This window comes from Puntigrus tetrazona, chromosome 13, assembly GCF_018831695.1.
Source record: "Puntigrus tetrazona isolate hp1 chromosome 13, ASM1883169v1, whole genome shotgun sequence".
NCBI classification, from domain to species: Eukaryota; Metazoa; Chordata; class Actinopteri; order Cypriniformes; family Cyprinidae; genus Puntigrus; species Puntigrus tetrazona.
The window spans coordinates 13,739,068-13,763,050 of record NC_056711.1 but is presented as its reverse complement, the minus strand read 5'-3'; the positions used below and the strand labels follow the sequence as shown (position 1 = coordinate 13,763,050).

The window sequence follows — 23,983 nt, the reverse complement described above, 5'->3', positions numbered from 1 at the left end:
GCAACAGTGTCCGAGAGATGCAGTACTCCACCACCAGACTGTGCGCAAGCTGTCTCCCTTAACAACAAAGAGAACAAAAAGTAATCGTTTCCTCAACCCTGAACCGTAAAACACAACTAGCTAGGGTCTCACCTCTAATATAATCATTATGCGATTGCCCAACACATTTTGTGATAAATCAATTTTTGTAAAAAAGTGTAAAACTATTTTATCATTGTATTGCTGGGTGCAGTGACACCAAACCCCAAAAAGGCTCAACTCATACACATGGTTCCTATGGATATTAAGTTTTTTGTTGTTGTGTTTTTATGATCAAAATAAAGTCTGTGCTACACATAATTTATTGTACGTACTTGCCTTATCTGAACTGGAAAATCTCAAGGCAACTCCATCTGTTTTTCACGCAACCACTAATCGCTACTCTTATTATTTTCACCCCTATAGTGCAATTTTTCGGCTCAGGAGGGGCTTATTCTTATCCAGAACCTGCTGAATTACCTTTTATATCGATACCCACGGCAACGATTGACTTCACAGCAATGAAATGAGTTTCGGTGTAATTCGTCGCGCGTAATGCAGGACATATTTGTCAGCAATAGCGTAACCAGGAAACACCTTTATAAGTTGGGGATGAGTTATGTTATGAGTTATGTTTACTGGTGCAAAACGATAAATGGCCTACATTGTTTTGAAGTGACGCTCACCTGGCGTTCTCCCTGGCAGTCGGTGAGCGCGTGCGTGCGAAGAGCAGGCCGTCATGCGGCTCAAGGACCCGTTGTTGCTTTTGCAGGTCTCTCCGAGCGTCAGCTCCTCTGCGGCGGCCGAGAAACCGTAGAAATGCCGCTTAACCCTTAAGACGAATTCAGAGGCGCGAGCAAATCACCGACACGTCCGGAAGCTGGCTGTATTTGAGCGGGTGATGCTCGCCAGGTGGGACTGTCGGAGGCGCTCGGCCGATGATCCCCAGGACAGGCGCCGAAAGCCCCTGGCGCGCGAGGCCCGCGCGTTTGTGAACGGATCGCGCGCTGCAAGTTTCTCGCGAGCGGTTCTTTTTATCTAATAGAGATGAAGCTGAGACACTGTTTAACAGCGTTGGGCTAGAGAAAATACCGGTAATCAAACATAGAACTACGCGAGTTAGCCATTTCACTTTCATATCAATAACTAGTACGTTTGTTTTGATTTACTTATCGTTTTTCCTACAGGTAGAAAGTACACAATCCAAAAGGCCTTTTAAGAAAGGCTCGGCCTGGTGTCAGACGTGATTGGTCTTACACGTGATTTGTAATTGATTTCCCCGCGCTGTGCAGTGTTTGCCGCCAGAGGGATAGCCGCGCGGCTGAATAGTCCGTACAATAGTCTTGGACGCTTTTGAGAGCGCTTCAGGAAGTTTGTTCGCACGGTCTGAAAAATGCAAAGCTTGGTTGCATTAATGCACATTAAATCCGCATCTAACACTCGGATGGGTCAGCTGAGAGCTAAGTGTATCCCATCAATCATCAAGATCACGAACTCACATGCCCCCAAAATCGCTTGGAGTTGACTAATCAGATAAATCTATAAATTAAATAATTTCGCCACAAAATGAGAAGTGATGCACATTAGACGCATCGAAATGAAAATGTGTCGTACATATTTAAACGTTTATTTTGTGACAAGTAATGCGATACAAAATGCATAAATACAGGCAGCTTTGTTACCAAAAAAAACATTTGCATTTTTACAACACTTTCCAGTGGTCCTGTCCCGTCTGATAATCTGAACTACACACAGTATTGCCACTTACACCGAACGTCAATTTAGTTGTTTTAGAGCAGTCACCGGAATTTAGGATCAGATCAGAATAAATCAGATCTGTGTAAAAATACTCAAATGTAACCCCATTTGTAATCGTTAACGTTATTTACATATTTTTTTTTTATATTAAGGTTAGAATAAGATTGCAGTTACATTTTGTAATTAAATTACGTAATTCTGTTACATGTATACACATATAGGCTACACACACACTAATATATATATATATATATATATATATATATATATATATATATATATATATATATATATATATATATATGTGTAATGTTCTGTGTGGTGTCTCCATCCAATCTCCATCAGTTTTCAGATTCTTGTGCTGAACAAAAAATTTCATTGAAATAGCTCAGGGTTTACAGGAGACGTGTAACTTAACCTCTATAGCTCAGACCACTCTAGATCTCAGAGCATGAAAGTTGACCTTACGGTTCCATCTTTGAATTTTCTATATCCACAGCCTGAACTGCTTCATGTGCAGTTTAACACACACACACACACACACATACACACACAGATAAATGTACAGATACCAACATTACATGCTGGACAAAAAAAAAAAAATACTGCAACAATGAACATTACAAATTTTCACCTAAATGTTCCTTTAGCCTGTCACTGAGTCTTTGGCACAGCCAGCACAGACTTAAATTTACTTGTGTTAATTACTATAATTTGATCAGGTTTTAGAAAATCTCTTCAACTTTCTTGCTCAACATAAGGCACTATAAATAAATACAGAACCATTTAAAAAAAAATGCAGACAAATAAGTGTCCTTTTGTTCACGCTGATAAACAGCCCACACAAGAACAATGATTTCACGTCACCTTTAAAGAAACGGGGAAAAAAATCCTGTCCCTTCAAATATTTTCACCCCAAGTGCAAAAACAAGCCAACAATTCTTCACCACAATGAGAAAACATGTCCTCAAACAAATGCACCTCAACACATCCTCAACATTCAGAAACCAAAATATATGAATCCATCATCTCAAATGAACAAAGAGATGCAACAAAATACGATATATTGGTAGATGGTAGATTTGAACCTCATATTAATCATAAAAATCTCCCTTTGTTCTCTCTCAGGGAGAGATGTAATTGTAACTGAAAGCAGCAAGCAGGATATTGTAGTTAGTTTGTTGTATACATATGTAGCTTTGATAACAGTAGTGCAGATTTTCTTTAAGGTTCGTCATCCTTCATTGGTCCGGTTAACCAACTGAGTGAGGAAAGTCCAGCTGATTTCCTCATTGCAGTGGTAAAGGTGTATTTTGGCGCCCTCTGTAGGTCAGAGCTGATGCTTCAGGCTGTGAGGTCAGGCTTCAAGGCCTCCATCTCCGACTCTTGTTCTTCGTTCCTGTAAGAAAGAAACAGCACCCTTATTGTCAACAGCACGAGTTACCAAAGTGGCATGACATTTTATGAGACCTTTAAAAAAAAAATCTGATCAAATCATGTCCTACCGCAGTAGCAGCTGCAGCTGTTTGTTGTTGTACTGCCTGCGTTCTTCATTAATGGGATAGGTTTTAAAGATAAGAAGCCCCAGTGCTATAAGTGAAACAGGAGCAGCAGACACCAGAATCTTCAACGTCAGATGCACAGAATCAGGCTGAACACAACCCCTCGTTACATAACCCGCAAAGCTAATGGGACAGAAATCAGAAGAGCAGATGAAATAAAGACGAGAATTTAAAAAAACACAGATCTTAATCGGTTTACAAACCCATAAAAATTTTAATACACAAACGCACACAGAGGAAGATAAAGTTACCTTAATGCTAGTGTTGATACGCAAGCTGACACACCAGAGGCGAATTTAGTAAAAAAAACATAGAAAGAGTAGAAAATAGCTTCATGGCCTTGAGACGTGGGATTCTGGACTTTAAAATCATCTACAACATCTGGAAGCATGGACCTGAAACAGAAGCATTTATATGTGTGAAAGTATGTACTGCTTGCATTCATCCTGGTATGGGATCAGATGAGTTGTGTTTCTTTGGTTTTTTTTAAACAAAAGGTGTATTCCTGTGATAGCAAAAGCACATTTACAGCATTACTCCAGCATTCAGATGATCAGTGTCAGATGATCACTCAGAAATCACTAATATGCTGACTTTGATGATAATAAGAAATCTAATAAAACTAAAGTGTTAATCACTGCTAAAAACAGCTGCTTAATATTTATTAGAAACATGTTACAGTTTTCAGGATTCTATTGACAAATAGAAATTTCAAGTGAACAAAATGAAATTTTTACATGTACAAATGTACATAAACAAGATCCTTGCTGAATCAAACTGAATTTCTTATTGACCCCAAAACGTGTGGATGATAGTGCATAAAATATGTGGATATAATATCTTAATTAGTTTGTATTACCATATTCAAAACATTTAACAACATTTTCCTACCAAATTCTTGAACACTGTACAAAAAAAGTGAATAATCATCAGCAAAAAGAACGGGAACTATTAGTTGCATGAGTGATTTAGGTTCATATTAGTGAAAGCCACTAGCATCAGAAGTTTGACTCCTATGAAATAACAACTAGCAAATCAAGTCACATTGAGTATGTGTCTGTTGAATGTATAAATGTAAATATCCCCCATTCATGCTTCTTTTTGGAGAAGTCATATGTCTATAGGCTTTTGTTATAGATGCTTCCTTTCAATATTAGCTAGCAGACATCCTGAAATACACCTCTGTCTTTTTTCTCTTTGATTACACAAAACAATTGGCATAGAAAGACACTTACCAGGGCAGAAGGAAGGCCGCTGCCACACTAGCACCAGCAGCGACTGATACAATATAGGACACGAGGAGACTACTCTTTACACACACCACGAGGATCATGAATGGCACTGCCCACTAAAACACAAACACACACTATTAACCATGCAGCCAACACGCATATCTCACACTAATGCAACACGAGCATCAGAAACTCACCGGTATGCCAATGTACACAGCAGTCTTTTTGCCAAACCTGCAGAGAAACCACTGCCACAGGGGAATGGTAAGAGCCGCAGACAGCTGAGAAGACAAATTACACAAACTTTTATTTACGTTTGACCCCTACAAAACCTCATTACCATATTACGCAACGTCAAGATAATAGTGCACACAATGCTAAAGTTATAAACAGTCTTTTCATCTGTCAACTCAAAGTCATGCTGCTTTCTAAACCAGAAACGTGTGTCTTTCATCACTATGGAGACCGCTAACCTCATCAAATTGCTGAGTGCTGTTATAACACTCGACCAAACAATTCAGACAAGCACAAAAACACTTATTCAAGCAGTCGGTTGAAAACACTCTCACCATGATGACCAGTAAGATGTTCTGAAAATCCTCTCTGAATCCCAGCGTGTACTTGATAAACACGGCAAAATTTCCCTCCAGCAGCTGAGAAAGGAAAACAGACGAAAATGACAAAATGAGATTAATGATTATTGTCCAAACGGTGTCTTCATTGCAAACCCAACTTCATTCTCAAAACAATTCTGAACTTCACTTTCGACTGCAAACCTGTCCTGACGCGGACTATGATTTTAAACCTAATCTCTTGCATAGCAGCCTGTCACTCGCTCTTTGTGCCTCTCTTTGTTGTAACACACAGAGCTCGTCTCTGTAATGTAGAGCTGTGCTGTGGTCAGTTCCAGAAACAGCTTTCTCATCCATTAAAAACACAAAGTTTGCATCTTTGTAAATGATGTGAAATGAGAGCTCGTCATACAACATAAATTAACATATGCAATTAAGAACAGACATGACATGTTTTGGATGCATCTCTAAAGTGCTTTTCTTACCATGAAGGCCAATGAAGTGAATAGGAAAGCCAGCACCAGTTTAACATATGGCCCATGACCCATCACCAGCCTCAAACCGGTCTGAAATGACACACGCGCTTCTGTGCTTTTAAACCTCCCTGATCTAAAAAGACAGAGGGAAATCATTAAATGCACTAAAACACATATTCAATGTTAAAGTTTTTTTCAACTTGGGTTCACTTTAAATATTTTATTTGTTTACCTGCGTAAGTAATGCACCAGGTAATACTTTACAATAAGGTTCAGTTCATTACCATTAATTAATTTTGTCAACTAACACTGAACAAATAGCACTTATTAATCTAGGTTTGATGTTCTATTGTTCATTGTTAATTCATGTACTTTATCCAATAACTTATTTAAACAAATTTAAATGTTAAAATGTATGAACATGAACAAAGCATATGCAAAACATTAACAAAGATTAATAATGTAAAAGTATCAATTGTTGATGGTTTATGGTTAAATACATTTTATTGCTATTGTCTTTCTGTAAAACGGTTTCTCTTGGCTTATTTTTCTATTCCATATTTTGTATAATGTGAACGTGTATGTAAAGGAAGTAACTCACTGTCCTGCTCTCTCACTCCTAAGAACAGCACAACAGCACACAGGATGTAGATCAAACTTATGACTACAGATGCAAACACATATGCACGCCTCTGTGAAAGAGAAATTAGAATTTTCACAAAAACTTCATTAAATCATATAAATAATTTCTCAATACAATTTTAAAACGGTAATACATTACACGTTTCCGCCTGACTTAATGAATTTAAATTTTAGATTTTCTCACACCTAAAACTTACTCCAACACCAAATTAAAAAAGCTACATTTCATTCAGAACTGTACAAATAACTTCATTATACCCCTAACCCATGCAAAAAATCTTATGAGAGAGAGCGAGATGTGATGATTGAGGTGCTAGAGGTTGATGAGATAAGTAACCTTCTTCTGCTTTATAATGACTGTGTCTCCTCTCACCTCTTTAAATACTTTATCCAGTAAGACCTGAGTAATATTGTCATGCACAGAGTTGTTGTAGCTGTTGGTCACTGATGTGTCGTTAATGCAGGGGGTGTTGGCCATGCCTACAATCTGCCCCTGAACGCCAGTGCCAATTACTGTACCCAACACCTCTACAGTCATGCCTGAGAGAGAAAGGGAACAGAAAAACAGTCAGACTGTTTACGCTGGGAAGAACACACACAACACACCAACATTTAGAAAGAATACGTGTATTTAGCAAGACTGCATTAAACTGAACACAATTGACAGTAGAAAACACTTTATATAAAATTTATATTTCAATTAAATCCTGTTGTTTTGCACCTTTTCTCAACATTGCTAAAAAAAAAGTTTTTTGCTTTTACTTGTATTAGCTGATTGCAACTGTAAAGCATAAAAAATTGTGTAAATGCTCTTACGGTACGCTGTAGCTGAATCTCGTTCCTGCTGTTTGTTGCTGATAAACATGGTCAGAGAGGAGTAAGGCACATGAAAGCACTAAAAACACAATCACACAAATAAACAAGCATAAATATTCAGCTAAACACTTTTTTTGTCCAAATGTCTGACAAGTAGTTAACACTAACACCCGCCAACCCACCAAATGCGGGTTGATTTCAGCTGTGGCGGGCACAGGGCTTGACTTTTTGATTCACCAGCCACTATGGCTAGTGGTTTGACAAATTTATTAGCCACTCACCATTTTCACTGGCTACAATTTTTCTTCTTTGGGAAACATTTTATATGACTTAATACTGCAACAAATATTTCCAAGTCATTTGACCTATTTAATGGGCATGTCCCTAGCCCTATTAAATGCATGCACAATCTTTTATAAATTCTTACATTTTATTAATAATTTCACTAATGATAATGTTACCAATCATATTACCAATGTTACCTGTTAATCATATGAATCTCATTCACCAGTAGGTGGCAGCAAGTGACTAATTAATTAAATCAAAGCCTTTAAACGATTCATTCAGAGGACGATTCATTCAAGAATGAAGCAAGTGCCTGAATAGACCGCTGTTGTAGAACTTAACCTGTTATATAATTAAGCCTGGCAGAGTGACTAGTGGAAGTGACTGTGTTACCCTCCACAGCTGAAATCCACCTGCTTTTGGCGGGTTGGCGGGTGTTATTCTCAAGCCTTGAGCAGGTAACACAGTCACTTCCACTAGCCACTCCAGCAGGTTGAACTTTATATACAGTAATATAACCCAACATTAATGCTTGTCTGTGACAAGTGGACTTTTTGAAGGGTTAAGTGAAAAAAAGAACTTTACTTGCCTGACTAAACAACTAATCTGATTAAACAGTGATTAATAAAATCACAGAATATAAATGAGCATATGGCCTAGTTAAGCAAAATGACACCAGGAGAGAGAAGTTCCAACTATGATCGCAAATTAGACATTATATAAGAGTTAAAATGAGTAGTATACATTTTAGTTCCGTATTTGAATTGATTAAAAGGATGTATTGTAGATTGCTTCTGCTCCAACACACAGAGCAGTGGTGTTTTGTAAATGAAAGATTCGCATTCAGGCACTTGCTTAATTCTTGAATCGGCCACCTGAACTAATTGTTGGAATCGTAGGTGCAGATTTCATATTATTGGTATTAAGTCATAAAAAGAAACAAGAAAATTGTGGCCAGTGAAAATGGAAAACCATTAGGCACCGTGGCTGGTGAGCCAAAAAGTTAATGTCAAGCCCTTTATACAAGTAAATAAACATATTGCATCACAGTATATAATGTTAAATTGAATGTGTACTAACTGTCTGGAGAGTCTGGAAGAGACAGTAGAAGAGCAGATACCACATCATCTTTCCCTGCTCTATAGGTGGAACTACCCATATTAGGATATAACACAACACAGCTGGTATGGTCGACAACAGAATCCTGCAGAGAGAAGAGAGTCATTTTCATTCAGTTGTACAAAGGCTTGTTGCAGGTGTTGAGCTTTAGGGGAAGAACCAGAAATGCACAGATCAGTTAAGAACTGATGCAAAACTTCCAAACAGCATTGCTGCTCATGTGAGGGTCGATATGGTCACAGTGTGTGTATGTGTATAAGAGCTCATCTGTCTGAGGTTAAATGAGGTAATGTGTGAACCTCATCTCTACAAGGTTTACTGATTTCCCGCCCCTTTCCTAACTGAGCCAGTTAGACTTTGGCAGGATGTAAAAAGGATTTCTCTAAAGACCACCTCATTCCAAAACTCTGGGCACTAATCCGATCAGGGAGTCTACTAGGAAAACAGTGACCAATCGGAGAAACATCAAAATCGAAAGTTCAGACTGACAATGACAGCAGTGTATACAGCAGGAGAGAAAACCATCTTACAATGAGCTCTTCTTTCATTTGTATGATCAATACAGGGGCGGGGGAGACTACAGAATTTGTGTTGGCCATATTGCATTTTGGAATAAAATATTTTTCACACTGTGTGGTCCATTGTATGCTAACGGTTACAAAACTGGAGCACAATGTGTTTTGAACATATGTCCTAAAAGAAGAAAGCCCCTCTTTCATTCTAAAAGAAAAGTTGTGATGCACCAAAATTTTGCCCCCCGACACACAAAAGAATTTTTGAGATCACTGACCTAATCAGCAACATTTAGCCAACAGTTAAAAATTATCACTTTGACAACATGACAGAACAGCATCCTGAATTATCTAATTACCAAATTGAACTGAAACATTATGTTTCATTTCATTTTGGATTTAACAAACACATGCACAGAACAGCATAAACAGCAGTAAAGACATCAGCACAAGACGGCTACCTCTGATATGTAGAGAAGTTAAGGTCTTATTCAGTCTTGCAGATGCATGACAATCTGGAATTGCAGCTGCTCTGTTCTTTGTCATAAGTGCCTCACAGGAAGCAGTAAAACACTTCCAATTTATCACTGGGTTTGCCCACCCTAGAGAAGAGGTCCAGTAAATGCCAAATCCTATTTTTTTGCTCCACTTCTTTCTCAAAACAGCACTGATATCTTCATGACATGAGCCTTTTGAAGGGTACACGCTACAGAAATCTGGCCATTAGCAGAGCACTTTAGCACCACAATACATGCCTATCATGATTTCGCATCAATACATTGACAGAAGGTATTGATTTTTGAATGCGCAGATTAACTTAATATCATAGTTAGAAGGAAAAACATGGTCAAAACAAAATATACTGAATGTATTTGAAAAATGCATTCTTAAGATAGAAAACTATTACACGATGCATCACATCCTATGAAAAGACATTACATATTCATATTCATCTGATATTGCCATTGTATGTGGCTGCCAGCTATTGCATAACATTTTATGTTTACTTTTTTTTTACTTCTATTTTTATTTAAAGTATCATTTAAAAAAAATACATTTCTAAAAACAATTATTTTAAATAAGTATTTATAATTTTCTTATTGTGGTCAGGAAACCTCTTGTGGTCTGTTCCAAAACGAACAGCGTCTTACACAGCATTAACAAGCCGCTGTTTTAAACTGCCTCCCTCAGCGCTCCTGCATGATGCTGACACTCTGATTGGCCAATACTGGTGGTGTGGTCGACTAAGCCAATCAGAAAACAAGAGTTTTTTTTCAGCACTCAACATCCGTTTTCCCACATGCCATTAATATACACACACACAGCCCTCTTACAAACCTAACAGATTTGCATTGTATTTTACAATAACCCCTTCATCATATCTTGCTTTGTATACCTGCATTCATACTGCACAAACTAAATACTGGTCTAACAAAAATCTTCAATCCAGCTTCTATTTCACACCATTAAACAATAAAAATGTACTCATAATTGTTCGGCTGGATAGTGTTTTATAATGAGCACTTATAAAATAATATCTTATAAAATTATGAACACTACACAATGTTATATAAAAATTATACAGTCAAAATAATGTGTGCCCTTTTGTAATCGTAGATTTTTGCTTTATAGTTTTCATGCCTCATCAGAGTGCATGCATAAGCAGTCAGCAAAATTGCAGGGAAATGATAACACGTGGAGCTTTTGTACCCTCAAGTAACCTCCTGTAGACAACCTAGAGCAGATGGACTCGGCTTTGTCACCATGGCTACTGTTCATTTCTGTCTTAAATACACCTCTCTTTCTCTGTTTGTGAATACCCACCCAGTCCCAGAGTTTCAGTTAAGTAGATAGAGTTTTCATTTCCTTTTAATTTCCTTGTGAATTTAGAAAACAGTACCATGGATATTGCACATCCAACTCTCTACACGATCATTTCACTGTGTGCATTTCTGATTATCACATACCAGGGCATCATACGTCCGTGCCGTGTCCATGGGCTTCTGCTTACGAAAAACCCAACTGTAGGATCAGTCACGGCATCCCAGGCTCGACCCACAAACAGGATCACAGAAGCATTGAGGGATCCAACTAAAAAGCCAGAAACTGTAATTAGTTACTGTAGGATTTACAGTACATGCAGCAATGCCCTCTAAAATGGTCCTTAATACTGATTTCAGTGCAATGACAAAAAAAAAAAAAACAGTTGTTAAAAACATCCCACTATGAAATACATAATTTACCATAATGCAGAGTGTGTATATTTCCTCCATTTTGACAAATGTAAACAATATTATCGCTCAGCATATATATATATATATATATATATATATATATATATATATATATATATATATATATATATATATATACATATATATATATATATATATATATATATATATATATATATATATATATATATATATATATATATACATATATATATATATATATATATATATATATATATATATATATATATAAAAGTTATATAAAGTTTACAAATAGTATATAGCAATTCTCAGCTGTGTGATTATGTGGTCCCTTTTCACAAGTTTGATTTCAATGGTCATCTGCATCATCCTCCAGCGTTTTTTATATGAAATGTATGTGCATTTATAACACTGTTTACACTGTTATATCACAGCATTCGCATCAAATCACAAAAAGCAGCACTAATGCAAGGGGGTTCATACTGTAGTATCTGTGGGACAAATGCAAAAATATGTTTGTAGAACTTTCCCATTCACTGCTCTCAAAGTTTACCCAACTATAACAAATTCCACTGCTGAGAAACCAAGAAATGTGAAAAAGATCTATTGTCATAAAATGTGAACTGTATTATCACACAGTTCTATTATACATAGTTCGATATAGAAATATATTTGTCTGTACAGTATACTCACATAATAAATATTTCATGTAGTAAAATCCTAGTAGCATGATTTTTTTTAGTTCTCTTACAGCAAAGTTTAACTACATTATCTCACAGCTCTATACATAAAACCACAGAAGTAATCTATTTCATCTGAATGTGTGAAATTCACAATTTCAATGTCAGTAGCTGCTATTGGTAAATAGAAGAATATCAGACTACATCTGTGCTGTAAACCACTGTGTTAATGATAATGAATTAAAATAACATGACAATAACAATTTGCGATATCAAGCCACACAACACTTCAACTGGTGCCAATCCCTCATTTGCTCGGCTGACTCTGAAGAGAAGAATCTGATTGGCTATCGCTATGGAAACTGTTGTAATAATGAGGCTGCAGGAGTTTTAAACAAGATAACTGGAGCTGAGAATGCAGTGCACACAGCAAGACAGATCAGTTTTTTAGCTGTTTTCTGCCCTCTCGCATGCTCTTTCTTTCTCTCCCACACTTGTTTCTGCCCGTGACCTGGGGCTCTGGGCCATTGTTCGCTTGCTTTGTTTAACTACAGAAAAATTCTATCCATTCTCACCGTTCTATCTAGCGAAGTGAAGTGATATGATACAGAAACAAAAACGATCAGCGGGTCGGTTTATTTTTATAATCAGGTGTTGAGGTCTCACAGTATACATCCTTTGCCATTCGGTTATAGCGTTAACATATGCAGGCTCACCAGTGCCACATCAAGCAAAAACATTTGCAGAAAGAAGCCCAGGGCGGTGGCTGTGATCTGATACGGAGCCCCTCCGATTGCAAAACACACCTTGCTCCACACAGTCAGAGCTCTTTTCCTCTCCTGCTGTGGGGGAAGCTGAAAGGAGGACAGAAAATTAGGTTACGAAGAGATGGACAATGACAGTGATTGTAGCAAGTAAAACAAGAGCCATGAGAGCCCGGTGAACTTTTCACCACCGCAAGAGGACATGATAAAAAGCTAACCGGAGGAACTGATTTATTTGGACTCAAAAAATGTTTTGTAAAATCCCAGTGCTCAGCATCAAAGACCATTCAGAACTGCTGGAGTGCTATTTGCATTTCAGCCCAACAGTAATAACACCCTCAAATTCCATTTGCAGCTACATTAAAGTTACTGGCTTTTACTTAACTGGACTTAACTCATCTACCTGTATTTTAAAGGTATCCTTCATTCGATACAATACCGCCGTTAACAACTAGTTGACAACTTTGCTTATAAAATTCCTTTTTCTGACTGGAAAATGTCATTTATTTACATCTTGATGTGTAATGGAATTAAAAAGTTCATTTTTGACCTGTAATCAGCGCCCACTATAATCATAACAGTATGTCGTGGCACGCGTCAAACACGTCTTTCTCCGGGTGAATGGACACTTCCCCTTTAAATCCGGCTTTTCCTCGCAGACACGCCTCAATGAAGCCAGCGTGAATTACATACAGATATGTATCCGCACAAATATACAGTCCATCAGCTGTACGTATATTTCATTATATAACAATATGACACCGATGTCAGCAGTCGGTAGAAAGAAAGCTCTTCCGCATAAACCTTAACGGTCGCGAGCGTACCGCACGTGCTGCTGTAATTATTTTCAGTATCTATCTAAACTCCCGCCTTATCAATTAACCCTACAGTCTGCTCTGGAAATGCCTAATTGGAGCCAAAATATATAGAGAGAGAGAGTGAAAAAAATAGGTATCAATTATTTAATTTACATCCAGGTGACCTACCTTAACAATTTTGATTCCATCTTGATTCGCAGTTTTGGCTGTATGTAACAAACCGGATGAGAACTGTTCGGCTCCCTCTCCTCTTGCCATAACACTAATCAGGGGTGTTTTATTTCAGGAGCGGATTGAGCTGCTTTATTCTTGTGTTCAAGTTAAGCAACACCGCTTGACAAAGTGCTGCTCTCAGGAAGAAAACGAGATGCTGATCTCCACTCCTACCTCGTTTGAACGCTGAAGTGTTCGTGTCCACGCCCACGCGCTTTTTTTCCCCCCCGCCGTCACGCGTCGAAAGATGTACACGCGCCGAGATGAACGTATCAGGGTGTCCTGTGGTGTGACAGAAAAATGTAACATTTTGATGTGACATTTTTTCCCTCACACCATAGGACAACACTCCAATTTGTATTTGTCAACTAGCCATATATATGACCTAAATGACGCTCAAAAAACATTTTACGTGGCCCAGGACTAGTAGCATAAAGGAAGTGATCTTTCATTGAACACTGTGTAAACGGCCACTAGAGCAAGGAGACACTTGATGCATTCAGAGTGATTGCTAGTATTTGTATTTTAGCCAAATTGCCCTTAATAGGGTAAATTAACAGGTGGGGGATACTCCAAAGAATCAGGGGCCTCATAGGATTATGTTTTGGCCCTGGGTCAAAGCTGAGGAGTAGTAACAGGAGATTTATTGGTATGAGCCCAAAGTGCTCTTGAGCTAGGTACTTACCCCATGTTACTTTAATAAGTTCACTTTAGGTTCCTGTTGATAGAAGTGTGACTTGAAGTTGCAATGAAATTGTGATGCGCATCTTACTGCAACAGATTCTCAAAAATAAAAAGTAAGACAGGCACATGGTTCTATTCATCAGTTCTATTCATTAAAGCTAAAAGCAGATAATAACTGCATAAGCATTCATCTCCTAAATTGTACCTATAAAAGTTGCTCATCAAGTTGTTCACATATTGTATGTTGGAAATGACTAACTGCATTTTTGGATGACATTTGTGTGTGTGTGCATATATATATATATATATATATATATATATATATATATATATATATATATATATATATATATATATATATATATATATGAAAGCTATATTAATAAATCAGTACAAATTACGGTAAAAAGGATTAGTCTCAGCACATAAAGATCTGAAATGAGTTGAAATTCTTAAACAGTATTGAAGAATTTGTTTTAGTTAATTTTGAAGCGCTCAAGAGAAGAAATTGTAAACCTAACACATGCAATCATTTCAGGAACAGCCAAATGAGATCAAAACATACATTTTGTGCAGTGGTAATTACTATTTGACAGATCACATTATCAGTAGCTTCTTTTATTTTAGTATTTTTCTATATTTCTTTAGGATTTATTATTTTATGTAACTGAATAGATGGCTGTGACTGGGAAGAAGATCCATCGGTCAAAAGAACAATAAATAAAAAAACACAGCAAAAGCCAGGCTGGAGTGGTTTAAGCAAAAAAAAAAAAAAAAAAAAAAAATTGGTCTAACAAAGCCCCGATCTGAATCCAGCTAATCGTCTGTGGAATGAAAGGAAGGTTGGAAATTTTTCAAAATCAACTGTATGGGGATTGTGTAAAAAAAGATCACTCAAGCGTTGAGATATGATCTATTATTATGTTCCTTTGAAAAAAGATGGGCGTTTCAGGGATGGGCGTCAAGTATTAAGTGTACTATTAAATTGCAAATTTTAACAATTCCAGTTATATTCATAAAAGCTGAAATGTGAGCCTACTGCTATTTTTACAGTGTTAACTGTAAAATTGTTAACTGTTCAAAGACTGACTAACACAATAATAAATCATATCAAACCTAAGGCTATTAGTGGGTTTTGTGCATTCAGCTACTTTCTGTTTCCATTCGATATTTAAAACATTAGTTTAGTGTGATAATCACTTTTAAATGTAGAGTGGTCTGTAATATTATATACACACATTCTGTAATAAGTAGGCCTATGCTGTATGTGAACCTGATACTGTGGACATCTGTCGTGTGTGTGACTGTTCTCATAAGCATGTGCATGTATGTTCATTCATGCACACACACATTGTGCACTTGGTAAGGCATGGAAATGGCTTGAAATTTGTGTTAAATGTGTTGCTCCATTTCTTCTGTATGTGTTCCTTCTGATTTCATGTCTAACTTATTAGATATTTGTTCTTTTGTTCTGTATGTATGTTATCACGCTGTTTCAGAGAAGTAACATGACCAGTATGGACAAAAACTGGGTTCTCATTGAGACTGCGCCTGCATGAATTTTAGGTTGTGGCATCATCTGCTGGACAGCAATGCAATTACAAATAAAAAAACAGCTGTAATGTTGCTTCTATGTGGAAATATAAACAGTTTACATCAAATGAACTTCATACAGTCAAATAAAAAATACCACATGCATTTAACCAAACACAGCAAGATGAAAAAATAAATGGCACCTTTAGAGAGATTCTAATCTCTTCTCTGATCTTTGTAGTTTACTTATCATGTAAAATGTGCTTCTTTATGCTCTAAAAATTCAATTTTGTGCTTAAAGATTTAAAACTGAATATCTGACTAAAAATACAATAAAGGTAGTATTGAGAAATGTTATTTAAATTTAAATACGTAGTCTGTTTTAATATATTTTAATGCAATTGATTTGAATGCTGATTTGGTACTTGATAAACATTTATTATATCAATATTGTTACATCATGTCCCCATGCCAGATAATCCAGAAGACCCTAGATCCCATCAGTAAATATCAGTTTTGCCTGGTACCAGAACAACTCGTCAGCAAAACAGTCTAATGCCCAAAAACCTGGTCTAGACTGGTACCCAAAATACTCAAAACTCTATGAATAGTCTTCTATAAAGCATGTTGACTGAGAAAAAAAAGCCAGTAAAGTGCAGAAACAGGACACGAAGTAATGATAAAGAGGAGCTGAGTTTTTTTAATAATCTTAGTTGTGTATGTTTCAATGTTCAGACTTCGTCTGAAGAACACAAATTCAAGTATTGTTATACCAAAACAGCTTAAAAATAACATCCCATAAACCTTTTTATGTAGACAAACAGACCGTAAAGTCATAAGACTAAACAGCAATGAAAAATAATACTTAAAAAAATATATATAATTATATAATGTAAATGACTAATAAAATACATGAATAATCAATTAATTAATCAATGAGTAATGACTGTAATGATAAGTATGATTAAATATAATTATAAAAATGGTTAAATATTTATGATAAAGATTAATATTGAATAAATTAATAAATAATAAATAAATTCTTAAAAAAAAAAAAAGAAAGTAAAACAACACAACTATATGGTTGCTCTCTTGAAGCAAAACACACACAGGCTGCATTTGAGGATCCTCATATCAGTTTTGATGATAACATTTCTTTGATACTTTTTTCCAGTATTCTTAGATAACAGCAAAAAAAAAAAAGAAAGAAAGACACTTTTGATCATTTTAATGTGTCCTTGTTGAATATAAGTATTATATATATATAATTGAAAATATATTGTTCAAAAGATTGCCTAATATATATATTTTTGAACAATATATAAACAAGACAACAAGACAAACTTCAACATGCAACATGCACACAGCTCAGACTCACTCAGGGTTCTCACATAAAATCTTTCAGCTTATAGTGGCCTCTGTAAAGAGAGACTGTCTGAGGTTATTGAGGGTCAAAGGGGTTAAAGGTGAGTCGAAGGGGAACAGGGATTGAGAGCAGAAATGGGAGATGATCTAAAGATCAGACCATTCTCAAACACTCAAAACAAATAACTGGGGGATTATTTTAGCAGATCTTTTGTCTTCATCTATAGCTGGTGTTTACTTTAACTCTGTGTCTGAACATACTTGGCCTTTCACTATCAGTCAATTTGCATGTGTACAATCAATTAGTATTCACGCACAGCACCTCATTTTCACCTAATGAAGCTGTTTGCTCTTTTTCCATTCCTGTTTAGTGAGTGTGAGTGCGTGTAGATAGTAGTTTATAATAACTGCCGAAAGGTGTCAAGTCTCCATCCTTTCTCCACATGCGCATATGAGACTGAAGCTAGAACAATACCAGCTCCCAGCACACGGAGCGGCTGCTAGCCTGCAGCGCTAACCCTCCCTTAACCCTTTGTTAGGGGCTAATCTGTTGCCTTAACAAAGACACTGGCAAGTTTTTTTGCCTCCGTTAAAGAGGGGGATGGTGGGGTAAAGGAGCAAGGGAGTGGGAGAAGAGGCGCAGAGTGGGGGATTTTGATACTATTGGCATGTCTTTTGGCAACAGCTTTTGTGTCAGTAAGTTGTAATGATGCTCAGGGTTGAGTCTAGAGTTTAAATACCAAACTATGTAAAAATCAATCAAATGTGATTATATTCTAGTATTATAAAATAATAAAAACATGAGGTAATAATAAAGCAGTGTTACACGAACACATCACTGTTCGTTAATGCAGGTATAAACTACTTAGATGCACTTAAAAATGTATCAGATCACTTGGTTTTGTTTGTTCTGATTTTTTATATGTATTATTATTATTAGTATATATTTGAATTGGGTCCTATTTCCCGGCAGGAAAGAGTATGAGCTTTCTTTCTGAATGGGGGAGGGAAGAAAGAAAAAAATCTTTTGTTTCTTTCATGTCAGGATCTGTCATGTATCCTTCATGCAGTAGGAGGCGCCCGAACGCAGTGTGACTTGAGTTTGTACACGTGCTCCTTGAGAGGTGTGTGGGGGTTCTTTGTGTGTGTGTACGTACTGCTCACTATACGCTTTTTGACCACTTGACTGGCTGTTTTGACCGACCAGACTTATACAACAGATGTCCAGAGCGGTTAATAGAGCGTAGCAGGTTCAAATGTGTGTCTCACAGACTTTTATACTTAGTAAAAATAAACCAAACGTACTGACACTGCTGATCAGTACAGCATAAGAAAAAGGCTGAACTGGATGTTAGGACAACAATCACTGTTCCAGAACTCACATTTCTCCACCTTTCCTGTATGTGTGTGGGGGTTTGATGATGACATACGTCCAGTTTCCATCTTAGCTGCACACATTTTCGTGTCCCAAAAGTAAGAGAACCACTACATTCCTACATTGGTGGCCCTTTTCTTTGTCTTTATCCTTAAGCATGCACACCAGACCTGCTCTTTTAGCACTGACACTTTTTACTGTGATATGTAAACTTTACATTTTTTATATCAACAAATTATCTGCACATAGCTGTTGAAATAGTTTTAGAGATGTTTCAACATTATATGATCTGATAGACACGACTCCACGAAGTGTTGGATGTGCTCTGGTCATTTGCATAGGTGTGTGATGCCCTGTAAGGGTCAAAGATTAGATCACACCTCTACTCGACTATCGTTCGCATTGTGCCCTCGGCGACTAGTATATTGGGTGGAGGGGTGCATGGATAGACTCTGATGTCCATACAACTATTAACTTCTTAAAAAAAAAATTGGCTCCACAAGAACAATAGATGTGGTTATACTGCCATCAAAAAAGTAGCAGAGTTGGATTTTTGCCTAATTCATATAATACAAAGAAACAGTTCTTATTTAATTTAAATGATAAAACACTGATCATTGATTCATGAGACACGGGAAAACATGTCCCAGAACTATATGCACTTAGTCTGTGGTATAGATTACGTGATATTAAAAAATTACATATCTGATATAATTTGTAATACTTTACTTAAAGCCTTTAAAAGCAGTTTTAACACAGTAGTCATGCCTTGTAATGCACCTTATTATGAATTGTACAATTTCACTAATAACTGTACACAGTATAACACTTATCAATTGATTATTACACTATGCATTTTTTTTTATTGCAACAAGATACAATGTATTACAACACACATTATGGACAATTATAATGGATTATCAATAACCACGCCATTAATGCAAATGTTGTATGACACACAAAAAAAATATTTTAATTAATTTTATATTTTATTTTCACGCTTTACATTGCATTTTAAGTTACTGTTTTATACAACTTTCTAAGTAGGCTACTACTTGCTGTGTGCCACGCTTTGACGATGTTTAACAGTATATCGATAATGCACATTGCAAATATTATTTTAAAATAATCTGTTGCATTGTTTTCAACAGATGCTTTATTAAACCGGCCATGAGCGCAGTGCATCTAGCGTGTATCCGCCTGTTCAGACACAACATATTGATTAGGGCGTTATGCATCAGAAGATTAATCAGAAGGACGCATCAGCTCCATCGTGATTAGATTGAAGTAGTGACGTAGAGGCTTCTATTTTCATTCAAACACTTATTTTAGCGCCGCAAATTGCCTTCACATTCACAATAAGCGGCGGTTCACACGCTCTCCCCGCCCAGCGCCTCCGGTGGGTGGGTCCACGCTGAGCTCCCTCACACAAAGACGCAGATCTGGCGCGAAAGCACTTTTACCGGCAGCGGGCTGGGGGAAGGTGCGGCTGCACTGCACCACGCGGATCGATCGTTGCTGCCGTTGTAACAGAACACCCGCTTTATTTCCGCAAGGGGGAAAAAAACTTTTCTCGTTGTTCAGGTTAAACGGCCGTAAAACAAAGGCAGCTGGCGAAGCGCGCTATTGTTTAGCGAGCGCGTGTGTACCGGAGTTCTACCGGACGCTGCGCCTCTTTGTTCTGTTCTGCGCGTCCCGTAGACTCTGCCTGGACTTTGCAGGTCTGCGACCTCATGGTAAGTGCGTTTTTGCACCGGAATACCATTAACTTAACCTGACGCGAATTCAAAGTTTATTTCGTGGTAAACTTTGGCGTGAACCCGCAGGCTGTTAAACATTTCCTGTATTCTTTAATCGGACAGGGTGCTCCCTTTACCCCTTTAGTGCTTCTAATCTTTATGGGAGCAATATAGTACTGCATTTACATCGCAACCGTCGGCGTTTGTGGGACTTTCGATATTCAGGGGTTTGTTATAATTTCCTGTAGGTCTTCGTTAACTTGACTTGTTACTTTGCTTGTTTTGGTGCTGCACAATCGCCTGTTATTTGCGATTGTCTGTAATTATTCACGAAATATTGTCTTGTGCGTTTTCATAAATGCAACTAATAAATCGCGAACGCTGGAGTTTGGATAAAATGCATTGCAAAAAAAAAAGCAATGCATAGAATCGCTAACAAAAAAGCAAAGCATTTAATTGTAATGCGTTTGCATGTAAATATTGTGCTTTTTATCATCGTAAATGTGCATTAGCGTATTGTGAGTTTAAGCAATGCATTGAGCGAGCACATGCGATTAGGGAGTGCGTTTTGCTTGTGCATTGCGACGCAGTTGAACTCCACGTGGGCAGGCATCATTTGATCTAATGACTCGTTGCCTTCACAGATAATCTTGTAGAAGTTCTGCAGCAATGCCTGGAGTCAACACTCACCCACTGTACGGCTGGGACATGGAGCACTACTTTTACGACCAGATGGACATCGAGGAGGATTTCTTTAAGTCTACAGCTCCGAGCGAGGACATATGGAAGAAATTCGAGCTGCTTCCCACCCCACCCATGTCGCCCTCAAGGACGCTAGATGGAGACTGGTTACTGCCGTTACCGGGGGACCGGCTCGGGTGGGCGCCGCCGAAGGTATTAACGTGTGACGAGGAATACGAGGGGCTGCACAAGTTCGATCCACTGGACATTTTTGGGAATCTGGGATCGATCGTTATCAAAGACTGCATGTGGAGCGGTTTTTCCACGAGTCACCGGCTGGAGAAAGTGGCTCACGGCGAGCGAGCTCCGGTGACCGCTCAGATTCAGAGCTCGAGCGCACAGAAAGCTGCTCGTGCCGCATCGGGCACGCCCGTGACCGGGACCCAGGCGGCACAGTGCGTGAACCCCGCCGCAGTCCTGGAGCTTCCTGTCCCGCATAACAAGAAAGTGGCTGCGGGCTCCTCCGGTTCTGAGTGTCGCTCGGATTCATCCGGTAAGAGACTTCATCTGACTACCTCCCAGCTTTGATGGCATGATTTTTTTATGTACCTCAGAATAAAGCTGAGACGATGAGGTGATAGTCTGCTGTATGCCATGTGTTATGAAGATGGAATTAATGTTCAGACCAAATTTGACTGTTGGTTAGTGTAGATCTCTAATGAAAACCGCTCCAAAAGAAGCCAAAGCCACTTGCTGACTAATAGTGGAGAGGATTCCGTTCAGTCTCCACTCCTATTTTTTGCTACTCCCTGTACAGTAGGGAGGGGAAATTCCCAGGGGCCCTTGACTTTATGAAACGAGGTAATGCTATGTGTTTTGTAAAGAGAGAATTTGTAGTATTTATTTTTTGGTACCATTCCAATAAACATTTTGTACCATTTTAGTTACGAAAGCCATTTTTAATAATTTGAGCTAACAACAACAGCGCTGCCAACATAGTTTTGTGAATCTGTATTGCAATGGGTCTTGGAAGTAATTTGGTAGGTTTAAAAGTCGCCATTTAAGTTGAAAAATGAAGCCAGCTCATGTTAACTGTAAAAATGCAATGCAACTTCTTTGCCAAGGAGTGTAAAGTCAATAAATTGGTTAATTTCTATGCGGTGGATGTATTGATTGCATTTCCTTTTATCCAGTTTTTTTTTTTGGTCTCAATTGATTTGGGATGTTTGCTAAATGTGTCAAATGTTTTGTTGCCTCAGATGACGATGAGGATGATGACGAGATTGACGTTGTGACAGTAGACAACCGGCCAAAGCGGGGCCGCCCTCCAAGTCGCCGTACGCCAGTAACCATTACAGTGAGTGCTGATCCGTTTGGACCATGTCCCAAGCGCTTCCATGTGTCTCTGCATCGGCAGCAGCACAATTACGCTGCCCCTTCCCCTGACACGGATCCCGAGGACGACTTTGAGATGGAGTCCCTAAGCAAACGGCCACGCCTGGAGCCTTCATCCTCTCCCTCATCTCCGCTTTCTTCACCTGCCACGTCGGACTCTGAGGACTCCAGCGAACAGCGTCGGAACTTTTTGGAGAGAAAGAGGAGAGACGACCTTCGCTCGAGGTTCCAGGCGCTCCGGGAGGAGATTCCGGGTTTGTCTGCTTCCTCGAAGACCTCGAAGGTGGCCATTCTGACACAGGCGACGGAATACCTGCTGCAGCTGCATGCTTGCCAACGCCGTCAAGCTCAGGAGAAGAGAAAACTCAAAGCCAAACAACAACAGCTTCTCCGCAGGATTAGTGTATTACAGAACTCCTAATTAGGAAAAGAAAAAGTCTACTTCAACTCAGCACAATATTTCCAAAGCTCATTATGGACGAGAACTCATTGTCATTGACTGAAATGACACTTAAAACACTGCAGGGAGGTCTTTAAAACCACATTTGAATTATGCCCTTCTTGAATGAATCTGCACATGCGTGTGTGTGTGTGTGTGCTGGGCTTTCAACCTTAGTTGAGATGTGAAGAACTTTGTGTGAGGAGAGACGATGACAAATGTGCACATGCAATGCCTTTATAAACCTCAGTGGATGTCGATGCAGAGGATTTTACCTCCGTAGCGAGAAGGGTGGGTGGTGTTTGTATGCATGTGGGTGGTGTGTAGGGTGTATAATGTTAGGGGAGCATGGTGTTTGAACACGTTGTGTAGAAAATTTGAAGTGTCCATAACTTGATCTGTACAAAATCTGCTGTAAATACTGTATTGAGAGGATGTTCTCCTCCTGTATCTACTCACAAACTGCACAGAGATTCTATTTTGTTAAAGAATAAAGCATCTAAAATGACAAGCGGCTTTTCCTGTTTTCATTTTTATGTGAAGTTTTGGCGTCTCTGCACGTGTTTCCAAGCATGCAATCTTTTCTGAAATGCCAGAATCTAACCAAAACTAATACTTGCCAAATAACTGTAAACTGAGATCCTTTCTGGTTCCTAGCTGTATAAATCCGCCAAGGCAACTGAAACCAAATCCTAAAAAAATGTGGTTTAAGCTTAAGTGTGGTTAAATTCGTCTGGTTAAAAAGTTGATTCGGAAATGGGATGTTTGTCATGAACCGTATTATCAGTCCTGTGCCACAAAACGATTAAGGCTAAAGTAAACCTTTTCAGATCCTTCCCTCTCAGTGCCTGCTGTTAAAGCAGAAAGAGGAAGTAGCCTGGATATTTACTGAAAAACAGGTAGTTCAAAAATCACCTTTACCCCCTTTATCCTGAACAACAGGTTAAACAGTGACATCGTAGTGGTGTGAAAACTAACTTGTGCTTACAGGAGTATCATTTTACTTACAATTTGAATAAAAACTATATTTGTCAGTCACATACAGGAGCTTATTCTTTCCCTGACACGTACTTTAAATGCAGTCACACT

The 23,983-nt window shown here is 38.2% G+C and overlaps 2 protein-coding genes across 2 annotated transcripts; one reads left to right on the top strand and one right to left on the bottom strand.

The window, feature by feature from the left end:
• Window positions 1-2,628: 2,628 nt before the first annotated feature.
• On the bottom strand, window positions 2,629-13,916 carry LOC122356417 (sodium-dependent lysophosphatidylcholine symporter 1-A-like). Its single transcript, XM_043255096.1, is given in 15 exon segments — window positions 2,629-3,175; window positions 3,282-3,461; window positions 3,590-3,733; window positions 4,574-4,686; window positions 4,768-4,851; window positions 5,140-5,223; window positions 5,628-5,723; window positions 5,726-5,751; window positions 6,220-6,310; window positions 6,634-6,800; window positions 7,077-7,155; window positions 8,442-8,565; window positions 10,960-11,077; window positions 12,598-12,742; window positions 13,639-13,916. Coding segments are annotated over 15 exon segments (1,596 nt in total). The 5' UTR covers window positions 13,729-13,916; the 3' UTR covers window positions 2,629-3,120.
• Window positions 13,917-20,026: 6,110 nt separating this feature from the next.
• Window positions 20,027-23,402, top strand: LOC122356402 (protein L-Myc-1a). Its single transcript, XM_043255077.1, has 3 exons — window positions 20,027-20,376; window positions 21,024-21,613; window positions 22,320-23,402. Exons 2-3 carry the CDS (start codon window positions 21,049-21,051, stop codon window positions 22,874-22,876), a joined length of 1,122 nt encoding a protein of 373 aa, XP_043111012.1. The 5' UTR covers window positions 20,027-20,376; window positions 21,024-21,048; the 3' UTR covers window positions 22,877-23,402.
• The last annotated feature ends 581 nt before the right edge of the window (window positions 23,403-23,983 follow it).

Bases quoted from the DNA above. Each gene is read 5' to 3' on its own strand.
- LOC122356402 (XM_043255077.1), top strand. From the start codon at position 21,049: ATGCCTGGAGTCAACACTCACCCACTGTACGGCTGGGACATGGAGCAC. The intron at 21,614-22,319 runs GTAAGAGACTTC...TTGTTGCCTCAG, and splicing joins GTGTCGCTCGGATTCATCCG to ATGACGATGAGGATGATGAC.